The sequence below is a fragment of the Triticum aestivum genome, chromosome 6B, assembly GCF_018294505.1.
Source record: "Triticum aestivum cultivar Chinese Spring chromosome 6B, IWGSC CS RefSeq v2.1, whole genome shotgun sequence".
Classification (NCBI taxonomy): Eukaryota; Viridiplantae; Streptophyta; class Magnoliopsida; order Poales; family Poaceae; genus Triticum; species Triticum aestivum.
This window is the reverse complement of record NC_057810.1, coordinates 344,106,175-344,119,211: the sequence shown is the minus strand read 5'-3', so window position 1 is coordinate 344,119,211 and position 13,037 is coordinate 344,106,175. Positions and strand designations below refer to the sequence as shown.

At 45.8% G+C, this 13,037-nt stretch overlaps 2 protein-coding genes across 5 annotated transcripts; one reads left to right on the top strand and one right to left on the bottom strand.

The window, feature by feature from the left end:
- The first annotated feature begins 464 nt into the window (after positions 1-464).
- LOC123137118 (uncharacterized) lies at positions 465-5,096 on the top strand. Of its 3 annotated transcripts, none has more exons than XM_044556718.1 (2): positions 465-2,383; positions 2,528-5,096. In XM_044556718.1, exon 2 carries the CDS (start codon positions 2,967-2,969, stop codon positions 4,506-4,508), a length of 1,542 nt encoding a protein of 513 aa, XP_044412653.1. In that variant the 5' UTR covers positions 465-2,383; positions 2,528-2,966; the 3' UTR covers positions 4,509-5,096. The 3 variants fall into 3 exon arrangements, with proteins under 3 accessions (XP_044412653.1, XP_044412654.1, XP_044412655.1); XM_044556719.1 differs by having other exon boundaries at positions 2,528-4,184; XM_044556720.1 differs by having other exon boundaries at positions 2,520-4,184.
- Positions 5,097-5,231: 135 nt separating this feature from the next.
- LOC123137115 (protein ACTIVITY OF BC1 COMPLEX KINASE 8, chloroplastic) lies at positions 5,232-12,344 on the bottom strand. 2 transcript variants are annotated; one of them, XM_044556716.1, is made up of 20 exons: positions 11,829-12,342; positions 11,199-11,334; positions 10,503-10,669; positions 9,646-9,766; positions 9,437-9,537; positions 9,234-9,332; positions 8,671-8,781; positions 8,504-8,583; positions 8,339-8,408; positions 7,583-7,656; positions 7,438-7,507; positions 7,267-7,355; positions 7,019-7,143; positions 6,824-6,904; positions 6,653-6,713; positions 6,497-6,551; positions 6,300-6,398; positions 6,118-6,207; positions 5,678-5,737; positions 5,232-5,589 (listed from the first exon to the last, which is right to left on the bottom strand). In XM_044556716.1, exons 1-20 carry the CDS (start codon positions 12,285-12,287, stop codon positions 5,473-5,475), a joined length of 2,265 nt encoding a protein of 754 aa, XP_044412651.1. In that variant the 5' UTR covers positions 12,288-12,342; the 3' UTR covers positions 5,232-5,472. The 2 variants fall into 2 exon arrangements, with proteins under 2 accessions (XP_044412651.1, XP_044412650.1); XM_044556715.1 differs by having other exon boundaries at positions 7,438-7,656; positions 11,829-12,344.
- Positions 12,345-13,037: the final 693 nt, after the last annotated feature.

Here is a 13,037-nt window from a genome sequence, read left to right as displayed (position 1 = left end):
GTCATTAACACATATATCAGGGTTTGTTTTGTAAAACTAAAAAAAATGATTCACAGTGACTTAATATGGATTGTGGGTTAATTGGCATGAAATGTAGGGGGTTTTGTATAAAATGCGAAAAAAACGATTCGTCCTCACTTAAAATAGGACTGTGGGTTGAATTCTCTTAAACAGAGGGACTTTTCTGCAAAATGCCGCGACGGGCGACCAGAAACGCTAGGTGCTTTATTATTAAAAAAAAAATTAGGGAAAGATAAAACATAAATAAAAACTTAAAAGAAAAAACTAGCCCAGCTCTGAGGTCTGCGGGTGCCGGCGGTGCTGGTGGTGGCGGTGGCGGTGGCGGGTAGACGCAATTGCCGGTCACGCAGAGCTAGAGCGCCTCCTCCAGGCCATCGTGTGCCCTCCTCGCGCTGGAGTGTCTCCTCTAGTGCAGCCTGGTACTCCGCCTTCGCCTTCGTGTCCTTTTCACCATTGGCGGCAGCGGTGGAGGGCGGGCCTCGACCTGAACGGCGCCGCGGCGGCGCACATTGTACTCAGTGGTGAATCAGACGTCCTAGTTGGGACTGTCTGTCGCGTATGCCAGGTCGGTGCGCTGCTCCAGCGTGAGGATGACACGCCGTTTGCGGATCTCCGCACGCACCCGCTCCGAGTACGGCACTGGGATGCGGTGGGGGTCGAGATGCCAACTGTGCAGGAGGTTGACATTCGGCCACGGCGGCGGTACTCCCAGTACTGCGCCCGATGCACTGAGATGTACAACTGGTCCCATGGCCGGTGAGCCTGTCAGCATCGCTGCTACCATGGGCCGGCTATGGGCTAAGCCCAGCTACCTTGCCGTCGGAGGAGCAGCTACAACCGCAACTACTACAAATAGCAGGACCCAAGCGCTGGACGAGGTATCCGCGTAGGATCACAAACCCGACGGCGGCGGCTCTCTGTTCTTCTTCTACCTCTGTTCCCTTCCTCTTCCATTCCTCTTGTAATCACTGCTAAGACAAGAATCCTTGTGTGAGTGCTATAGATCGTGTGATACATATATCTAGTACCTAACATTTCGTATTCAGAGCCAGTCCACCATCTTTCCTGCCTCAATTTTTTTTCCTCAATCACCACCTTAAACCTGTTCGATCAAATATTTAGCCACCAAATGTCCTCAGATCAGGTTCTCAGCTTGGTCGTGGAGCAAGCGATTTACCCTATCACTACTGATGTAGTGTATTCCCTCTTCGCTCCCTTTGATGTAGAGCAGTTGGTGGTGTATCCCCAAACAAAATCGGAGGAAGGAGAGCCTTGTGTAGCGGCGGATGTCCGATTCACTTCGGCGCACGCAGCAGCTCACGCGTTCGCGTACTGGGATGGCCGCTGCATCTACTACCGATGTTGTCGCCTGCAAATGTGGTACGCTACACTCGACGTGTTGCCGGCCCCGGCTTCTCCTTCACCAGCCGTTGTCAAGGACAACCGTGACACTGCCGCGCGTTCGGCCCCGAGCCCGTGGTCGACCTCAACAACTCCACCGTGGCTATCTCTGGTCACGACGACGAGTCCGTCGGGGCCATCAGCACGCCACCTCACGTCCACGATACATCCCCCAAGTCTTCCCTCGACAGCGGCCACGTCCCCATCGTGGGCACGGCCGAGTACACATTGATGGCGGCAATTCCAGAAGTTGTCACTGAGCTCGCCATCTTCCCCGGCGTCCCCTTCACCACCAAGGCCCAGGAGGTCTTCGAGGTCCTCCATGACACGTCCTCTGCCTGCATCAAGTTTGCGCCTATAACATGTTCGACGGAATGCTCGCAGCAGGTTGCCACCACCGACTTTGGCAACAAAGGACGTGACGCCCCTACTGCCATCTTCCTTGAGCATGCGGTCGACCTCAAGGACATCACGCCCAACCCTCCAATGGCCGAACCGGAAGACCAGAAGGAGTACCAGGCTGTTGACATCACCATCGATGTCAAACTTGCCACCCCTGTACCTCCGATGCTCTCGAGGTACAACCCTGGCATTGCCAACAACTACGCTGACGTTGCTGATGCATCCCTGATTTTGTGGGTCACACGCCCGGCGCAATCGGTGCCTTCGGTTGCCCTCGTCCACGGTGACGACCGGGTGCAGCCAACTGCATGCACAGAGCATCGACCACATGGCGTTCATCTTGTTGTTGAGAGCAAAGGCTCGCTCCTGCCACCATTGCGGAAGGAAACTGAACCACAGCCATGGCCGCCTCCCATTCAAGTGCAAATTGCAGGGAACAATGATATTCAGGTACTTGGCATAGCCACGACTGATGATGTTGGCTATGTGTGGTGGCCACCTGACTATCAACCAAGGTTATGGAGCGAATTGCAAAAATGGCTACTTTCCATACTGAGATGTAAGAATTTCATTACTCGTGCTGCTACTTGTTCGGCTAGTAGAAAGACAGGCTTGGAGTCCGCCGATTGTGCCATTTATTTGGAATCTCTGCTATCCACATCTCCTATTATCACTCATATTGGATATTTCTCCAGGAGTGCAGTTGTTACAACTCTGAATCTACAGTTAAAGGGTCAGGTGCTACGCCCAATGTCGTGTCCGTCGTTCGAGTGTCATTCGGAATCAGCCTGTTTACGAGCTGCTTTGGCAAACTTTTGGTTCGCGTTCTGTTCTACTGGGAACTCTTGGAGTTATTGGCAAAATGAACATATACAACAGTGGCGTCCACCTGATGAAGCAGAGCTTAGGAGCATGATTCTAAGTTTCTTGTTTCCTATGGATGTGTCTCATATGCAGAGCAGTTGGTTCCATAAGCAGTCTCCTTATTCTCTTCAACTTGGGAAGTTACAGAAATTCATAGAGACATCATGTGACCTGAAGCCATGGCCTTCCTTTGTAGTACGTCCAGATGGATGGTCGTTTAGACTTACATGGTCACCAACTCAAGATCTTATGCCATGGAATAATTCTTTACACTCGTTATGAATCCTCAGTGGACCATTCCATGGCCTCTCGGTTCCCATTTCCCTATATCAAGTCTTCAACCTCAGTCAACATGTGTCAGTTTATTGGTGCAGCAGTTGGGTGACAATGGAAGCCTCTTATCCAAAGTGGCATTCCCAACTACCAACATGGTGTTTCTGCCAGGGGACTCGACAGTGCAGCTCAGGCAATCTCCAAGTGGTAAGCTGGCACATGCCAAATGCGGATCTGATTATATGGTGAGCACTCGTTCAATGGCCCAGTTTCAATATCGCTCTAGCTCAGTATTGCTAATTTTTGAGCAATTTGACTGGCAAATCGCGTGGCTGCCATTCCCTCGAGCTGGGTTTCTCATGTTTGGGCGCTTTAGCAGGGCTTGCACATTGCAGCGACCATTCTTACTGTCACCCACAATATGGAACTTTACTGTTCTTGGTAGTTCTTGGGGTACACGTATAGTTACATGTCATCTGCTGTTGTTTCCTTGGGATCCATGTAACAATCTACAATTTGTTGGTATGAGTCACCTTGTGACAAGCAGAGCCACCTTCTGTATGCTATTGTTGCTGCCATGGGATCCCGGCAATGACACATGTTGTTCGCTTGATGGTGCTACACTTCGTTGGCGTATTGCATGGGACCTGGGTGACCTACCAGTTCTGATCGATGCTCTACGAATACTGCAGTACCTAGTTGTTCAGCAAACAGTGTTGATATCAGGGGATCTAGGTGATATGGTTCTTGTGTTGGTCCAGTTTGTTGCACATAGTTGGTGCTTCCTCAGCTTACTTCTCCCAGATCCGTTGAGGTATGGGATTAGCATCACAAAACTGAACAAAGTCTGGGATCTGGGTAGCTTGGGACTGCAGCCGTCCGAAGTGATATTTTTTATGCGGCTTATGATGCCATGGAATTTTAGAAGTCCTGCTACCTATGGCTGGCATGCAATGAACTCTAGTCCTGAAGATGGTCCTCAAGCCATTATCGTGGGGCGACAATTCAGTTATGGGCTGCTCTCACTTGATGACTTGTATCTATTCCAGGACCATTATTGCAAGTCTCCTTGCTACATGTCTGAGGCGTTCAAATCTGAGGGAGTACAAGGCAATGAACATTGTGCAGTAAAGTTAGTTCTGCCAGCACTTTCTTCTTGTGAGCAATGGGATCCAGGAGGATTGAACTTTGCAAATGTTCAAGGCATGCAAGTACCTGCTCTACTCGGCTTGCTTATTGCACTATGCATATGCTCAGGTTGGTGTTTACAAGGAAACACTCCTATGAAATCAGCGGAGAAACGGCACCGGCTTGGGGGCAAGCCGATTGTTAAGGGGGAGGGGATGTCAGCATCCCTGCTACCATGTGCCGGCTATGGGCTAGGCCCAGCTACCTTGCCGTCGGAGGAGCAGCTACAGCTGCAACTACTAAAAATAGCAGGACCCAAGCGCTGGACGAGGTATCCGCGTAGGATCACGAACCCGGCGGCGGCGGCTCTCTGTTCTTCTTTTACCTCAGTTCCCCTTCCTCTCCCATTCCTCTTATAATCATTGCTAAGACAAGAATCCTTGTGTGAGTGCTATAGATCGTGTGATACATATATTTGGTACCTAACAGAGCCCTTCCCCTTGGCATGACCGTGCGACGAGCTGGCCCCGGGGTTGTGCTTTCCCTTGCCGAAGAAGCCACCCATGGCGACTAGGGTCAGTGTCGGCCGGCGTGACTAGACGTGGACGGGAGTAGGGAAGAAAAGACGCATGGACTCTGCAGCGGGAGAGTATCCTGTGATACGGGAGCATAGGTGCTCCCATGATACGGACTTCTGGGCCCTTGGATCTCAGATCCAACAGCAAACAAGGAGCTGCTGTACTTGTGCGCATTTTTTAGATTTTATGAGGGCTTTTTGCAAAAATGTTCATCATTTCACAGGAGCTCTTGGATCTAAGATCCAACGGCTGAGCTCACACGGGAGCACCTAAGCTTAGGTGCTTCCGGAGCACCTAATAAGCACCTAATATTTTCCCCTCTGCAGCCTTCCACTCGCTGGCATGCGGGCCCGAACGCGCGCATAACATTTATCAGGACCAGCGGCAGTGGTTGGGCAACCGACACACGGGCCTGAGGCTGACACCGAGCAGACACGCTGCCCAACACACGGGCCTGAGGCTGACATACAGCAGACACGCGGCTAGTCCGTGTGGACGCAAATCGGACATGCGTCCACACAGGCACACACCAGCCGTCTATGAAATGATGTATGCGACAGAAAGTGAAACAGGTTGCACGAGCTATGCTATACTGCTTATATTTACCCTGCAATTGTACAGTATGTACATCTCTTCATCTATTACACCGCACGTACAAAGATTTCATACTCGTACGCCGATGGCTATGCTACACCACCTCTGAGGTAAAACTGCACACAGGCAAAAGGAAAAGAAAAAGCGGATGATAACCGCAACGTATTACACTGAAATCTTTTGGGTCAGCTCTCACTGGTCGATGGTGAACTCAGGCAGTGCCGGTTATCAATCTCTCTTGTTGGTCCAGCTTCTTCACCTTGAGAACGCCAAGCAGGATTTGTAGCCCAAAGAACGCACAAAGACAGTATCCCATGGTTGCTGGCATCTACAATGGATAAATGGAAGTGTGTTTGAATTTAGTTTTGTGCTGGTAATTTTCTGAAAGATGAATGCAGCTTCTTTGGGAAACTTACCCGGATCGAATTGAGGTGCAGAATGGTAGCGAGGTTTACCAAACTACCCGCAGCCACTCCCTGGGTGACATGCAGCAGCATTTCACAACAGAGGATGGTATTAGCACTCAAAAGAAAATAAAAACAGAGCACGACATCATGATCGCATATAGGGTGTTCATGGCCGGGTTCAAACAAACCCAACCAAAACCGACAGTCAGATGAAAGTACAGTTTTTTCATTAGCCATGATCAAGGACACAAATTCTAGTTCAAATAAATGAATCGAGCGGTTCCCACCGTGAGACCATTTTTTAACACCCTAATCACACACAGTGCATAGCATCCTAAGAGTTGAAAAACTGGCACCCACCCACTATCAGTTTTATCTTGGACAGCCCTAAATTCCCATAGCAATCATAACATAACACAATATAAAGCTTAATTAACTTATAAACTCACATATCCAATTGTTTTCTGTACAGCGGCAACTCTTTGAAACGATCTTTCCGATTCTAATGCTCTGACACGAAGCTTGAGATCACCTTGCTCCTGTTATAAAACAACAAAAAATACACCATTGAGTTCATTGTTGAATGGCACCAGCAAACCATGGAAAATAGACCAAAGAACATTGTAGATACCAAACGCTCAATGATCTGTGCAAGTTTTTCAACTCTGTCAGGTTGACGGAACACATTGTAGAATGCACGAGACTGCCTGTCCCATCGCTTCCTTGCATCCTGAGGTATAACGAAATGCACATGAAACAATCACTCCATGGTAAACATACTCAGGCGTTACCATGTAGGTTAGAATTATGGACCAAAGGTTAACTTGCCTTAACAAGTACTTCAACACCAGCTTCATTAAATCTGAGCAACTCCATGGCATAACTAGTAGTTTAAATAGATGCATCAAATCAGATTCAGAGAAGGCCATGTCAAAATTTTGTCAATTAAGAACATGGAATGCTACTAATGTAGAGAATACTCACGGCTTAGCAATCTCTGTAATATCAAATCTAGGATCTAAACCTTTCCCAATACCATCCAGTACTGAAAGAATGGAGAAAGCATAAGGAGCCGTGAATGGAGAAAGCATAAGGAGCCATGAAGCTATGGAATCATGTTACAGCCATGATTCTCTACATGTAAAGCTGTCAGACCTGAGAATGCTCTGACAACAAATGTAAAGGTGGCAGGAAACCGAAATGGTTGATCAGCAGCAATTGCCAAAAGATCCTCTCCTGTAAAATTTTGATGCAAGTTAAAGCAGAAAAGCAAAACCAGTAGAATGACATGCATGGCATGTTTCCTTCTATCATGTTCCGTGATAGATTGCAGGAATCATGAACCATTACCGATAGCTGCAAGTCTCTGCTTCTTCTTTTCAAACTTTTCCTCCTTAGATAATTGTTTTTTAAATCCAGGTTCCACGGTTGCCATCTCTCTCTCTTTCCTTTGTGCAGCTAGACGCTCTTCAAAGCTATATAATAGATAAACAGAACACAGTGAGGCTAAGCGGCGTTGTTGATCTCATTTAGGAAACTTTTCATGTAACTAAGTATACAAAGGAGCATCCTTCCGGGATAAAGGACTTGTAGATTACCTATCCAGGAAAAATTGAGCTGTTCTTCTGACGGCTGTCATATCTCCAGTAGGAACAAGGACACCCATTTGAACCATTGCTTGAAGCACCTGCATGGATACACATGATGTTCTGTCAAACTTCACAGGGTCTACATTATTGTCTGCAGGTAAACTACCAAGAAAAACTTACTTTATCAGGATCTTTTTCATAAACTCCATAAAATACTCCAAGCAGTCCTTCACGGATATTTGGGCTAATACTGCAAGTAAAAAGAATGAAGATTAGATAAATTACATAAATGGACTTTGGAGGAAACAAAATGATCATAAGCAACCTTCCCATCATCCCAAAGTCGTAGAAGATAAGCCTCCCACCATTGGCATCATCAACAGCAATGTTTCCTGGATGCTGTAAACGGAATCAATTTAACCAGTGCATGGCTACTGCATTTAATCGAGATACTTAAAAGGAGCAAAATAGAGTACATATGATTTGATATCATGGAATTTATAATCTAAGAGATGATAATATTTGACATTATGGCTATAGCTGACATAAATAGAGCTGCAACCAATAAAATTGCCAAGGTTGGAGATCGTTTGATGATTTGGAATGCACATATGCTTTGCTGATGGGACTCTGGCAGAGCATGACCACATAACTACACTTAGTTTCTCTTAGTGCATAATAGTTTTTTGATTCATTTGAATGCATTATAGCATCCCCACAAAAAAACATTATAGTGCAATAATAGAAGGTTGACTGCATTTTTGTGATTTGAGCGCAGAAGACATTGCCAAAACACTGGAAATAAAACACTAATATAGTAGATATAGAGTAAAATGAACCTGCAAGGTTATACCCGAATTCATCCAGTAATCAAGAGGACAAGAGAATATAATGAGAAGTAATGAACAAGACATCCATTAGCCCAGACACTGCTTTACTTTATATGCACTGTATCCATGAATTTATCAGAATTTGTAGAACATTCTTTAATTCTCAAACTGCTAAAGGGAAGAAGCTTCCCTGCCTGGAAGTCCAATTGAAACAACTACAGCATATTTCGCTTATGTATAGTGCAACTAACCGGGTCGGCGTGGAAAAATCCATGCGATAAAATCTGCTCAAGGTAGGACTCAACAGCATACCGGCCTAACCTGAAAAAGATTACGGTTGGCAACAAAAGATACCAATGTTAGTAGGTACCGCAAAAAAAGTCATGGGCGAGTAGTATTCAGACTTCAGAGGATACCTTTTCCGATCAAGCCCTAACTTATCTATCTGCTGTATCCTATTTATTTTGATTCCTGGGACATACTCCATTGTTAGAACCTACAAAGCATACAAAATAAACTTAAGTCTTATCTCCTGTTCTATGTTGCTTGAGAGTCTATTCACAAGTTTCTGCACGGAAGGAACCTGAGGTGTAGTATACTCCCAGTAAATTTCTGGAACCTTCACATAATCCATGTTTTTGAAGTTTTCAGCAAACTTTTCAGCATTAAATGCTTCTTTGGTATAGTCTATTTCCTAAAAAACAACCATAAGATGATTATGTAATTTGCTTTCATGTAAATATACAAGAAACACCGAAAATCAAATGGCTGATTTGAAAGAATTTATCTAATACAATCTGAGGAAAATATATTGATAGTTTGATACAAAGAACTCAAAGCAGGAAAGAGCATCATGAAATGGACTAATAATACAGAGCAAAGTCAACATCAAGATGTAAGCCTCTCAACCCCAATCCTCACACTATTATGGAAGTATTGACACCAAAACGCTGTTTTGTGATGCCTAGAGAACTCTACCTACGCATCAAATTATCTCAATTTACTCTCACTGAGGAAAGATGCATAAAAAATGGATACATTTGCTTCCGATAGTCTGTTATATAATAGGTGTTATTTCAAAAACCTGAGCTCTGACAAGCGTGAGATAGTAACAGACCGTAGGTTGTGAGCATAAGACAGCCGCACCTGATATAATACATTTGCACATTCATCATAAATAGCAACCCAGTCTCTCTTGGCACCATCTGACTTGGGATCCACTTTCTGAAGGTATTCTGCTATTACCTAGAACATCATCAGTTGAGGATATCAGCTGATGGTTTGAAAAGAAAGAAAAACAATTGAGAGGCACAATCTGTTAGGGAAAAAGTACACTTTAAGAGACTTGCCCTTAAATTCTTCAGATCAATATCAAACAGCTCTTTCAGACCAGGCCTTTGCACCTTGAGTACAACTTCTTGGCCATTTAGGCATGCCCGATGAACCTGGCCTGCCAAAAAGGGATGTATTGTTACAGTGTCAAGTTGACACAAGAAAATAAAATGCTTTTGTTCTAGTCAAATTTCAAGATTACATATCTAGTCTACGAGCTTATTACCGAGGCTAGCAGCAGCTAATGGTTCAATGTCAAATCGTTCAAATATCTCATTTACAGATGCTCCCAGCTCTTCTTCAATAGTTGACACAGCTGTCTCTGAAGGGAATGGAGGGACCTGATCCTGCAAAAGAGGGTCCATGAAAACATTAGTATAAAGTAAAGATATAGCACTGCTAGTTACCCAAAATCTAGGAAACGCGAGAAGTTTTTAACTGACAAGAACGACTATTTTACTACACTGATCTGATGACCAATTTAACTAAATTGGATACATATTTATGCATAAATTTGCAACTGGAGGACTTTGGGGAATTTGGGTCAGCAACAATCAAGCGCATATAGCTGAAGCTCGTAAGCTACTGGAGGAGATCGTGATTAGCCGGCGCTAACAGAAACGAGAGACGGTAAGATTTCAAGGACTGAGAGCAGTTAGCTGATGGTGGAAGTGTTCTAATAGGCCTTAAATACTTGTGTTTTATCAAACCACCAAAAAACGAAGGATGTTTCATATGCAGATAGGGTGGCAGGTACTATGAGATTCTGATAGACCCCCAATTTAAAATCCAAGAGATAATCTTTTGAAGTTAATCTATGTCAAGACACTTAGTACAGATTTTACCCATGGTCATTACTGAATAATTTTTTTTTTGCGGGAGTACTGAATACTTGTTTTAAGATTCACAGACTATTCATTACGAGTAATGAAACAAGCCCTTATGTTTTTCTAATAGGTTAAGTACACGTTCCCTATAGCAATCTATTACAGATGCAGATTTGCTAATAAACAATAATCCAATATTCACCGCAGATGCTTTGGATGTGTCCAGATGCGGAAGTATAGAAGTGTGCATGCAAACCTGCAATTCAGATAATTGATCCACATATTCTTTTGGAAGAATATCCACCCTGGTGGAGAATTGCTGTCCTATTTTAATAAATGTGGGGCCTAATCTCAAAATACTCTCCTTGAGCCACTTGGCAAGAACTTTCCTCCTCATGACCCTTTTCTCTTCCGTCATCCCCCCTGCAGGTAATTCATGGGCATCAAGGGATGCCTTATGCAGACAATTTTACTAAGAATATGTAGGGAACTTTAGGACACAAACGAACAGCATCCAGCAAGTCAGTGAATTGTTTAAAATGCAATACACCCTGTTTATAAGATGAAGGATTTTAAGCCGGCGTCCTTTCTCCATGTTATCATATAGTACTTCTTGTTATATGTTCAAACAGTAAGGCACCTTTTATGACATGTAACCTAAAGTAGTTGGATTACACTTCATCTCAAAAGCCATGGAATTGCCTATTATTTTCACAAGTAGAAACATAAGTCCAAATCTGCCTCTCAAGTATCTTGGTAACGAATATACAAACACAAATAAACATGTAAGGCTGCACGTGGTTGACAAGTAAAGCCTAAATGTGCAAAAAATATGACACATAAAACAATCATTCGTTATTTTATGGAATATGACCAAAGACTTGTAAAAATTGTGGTATAAAACCTTTAATATAGTACCGTGTCATTTCTGTTTGCGTGATTAAGTTCTAACCTCGATAAGTGAACTTCTGGTTGTTGAGCCAAACCTTGAATATAAATGCGAAGACAGAGCCCCATATCTCCAAGGTTCTTTGAATCGTTGAATAGGTTTTAAACCGATTCCAACGACCACCAGGAACAACAGACACCTGCAAGATTTAGATTTTCAACCCAGAATGAGGAAGCATTAACAATGGCATGAGATAAACATTTCAGCTGATCCCAGATGAACAACAATATTAACACAAATCATGGAGTCAAAATGTGCATGACGGTAAGTCATGCTTCCATCCGCACAAGCTGAAAGCACTACAGGGCTGACAGAACAAACAACTGACAAGCTTGTTTACTTCTCTCCACCACGGTGCATATTCTATTACTCCTTTCTGTCGATGCTATTACCCTGCCTTCCCTGAATATAACTTCATTCCAGCTAGAACAAAATATGAATGACCTACTCCTTGCATTACACATTTACACTGACGTGTCACTGAAGTCTTTAGTCAAAGCAACATCGCAGTCCTGCTTACTACAGGAGATATCACACATCCGTCTCAGAAAACAAAAATGGCACAACCCAATGATCGCACACACTGAAGACGCATACTTAGGAATAGAAAACGCCGAGCAAACAAATATTCACCTTGGGCATGGCCTCTCCGTCGCTTCGCTTAAACCATGCGTCCTCCCTGCCTATCTCCTCCACTCTCTCCTTCCTCCTCCTCTCATCCTCACCCGGCCCACGGCCGGATACCACAGAAGTGCCAGACCCGGATGGCACGGGCTTCACGCTCGCGCCGTTCCCACTCCCACTCGCACTCCTGTTGCTGTTGCTGTTCCCGTTGCCGTTGGACCCGAGGTACGCCTCCACCGCGGCATCGTCGTACCCGAGCCTGCTCGCGCTCCCGTTGAGCCCGAACTTCCTTTCTTCCTCCTCAGTAAGCGCAGAGGAGGATTTCTCCTCGAGAACAGCAAGAACGAGGCGGTCCTTTGATCGGCGGCGGAAGCGGAGCGGTGGCGGGGGGCGGCGGAGGCGGAGGTGGTCGGGAACGGAGAGCGAAGAGGAGACGACGAGGGAGGCCGCCGCGGCCGCGACGGACATGGCGGGGCGGAGAGCTAGGGTTTGGCTGTGGGGGTCGAGGGGGTTGGGGGGGGGGGGGGGGGGGGGGGAGGCGGCGGAGGGAGTGGTGTGGAGGAGGGAGCGAGGCGCGGGAAGGGCCAGAGGAGAGAGGTGGTGGGAGGGGAGCCACATGGTTGGCACGGAGGATGAGGTGATCTCACGTGTGGAGAGGTGATTGGGGCGACGGTGAGTGATGGGGCCCAGTTGGTGGGGTAGGATCACGTGGAAACTTTCTTTCTTTCTTTTTTCTTTTCGTTTTGGAAAATCTTATCTCGCGTCCGTCCAATTTTAAGCCCTACCTAGCGAACGTTGTTGTAGCCGTTTTATTCTGTTGTATTCTTTTTGCGGGGGGTTTTATTCTGTTGTAGGGATCTTGGCACGCTACCAGCCGTGTCACCGCAATTGGATTGTTCACTGCGGCGCATATCGGAGCCAATGACTTGTCCCTTTTTCCCTCATCCTCCACAGAACACCCAGCATTCCCCCCGCGCGTTAAACCCCTCCCAGCCGAATCTTCGGCGATCCCCGACGAGGTTTCTGTGACGACAGCCGGCGAACTATCACGACTCTCGGCAAGGGATGCATGTTGGTCAGCGTGTAGTCATGCGGCGGAACGATGTCTGCCCTGGCGCGTGCTGCAGCAGGTTGACGGAACACTGGATATCAGGGTATACGCAAAAACCATACATCAACGCCTCCTCAGAAATATCTAGCATTGGGAAAAGATTGGTG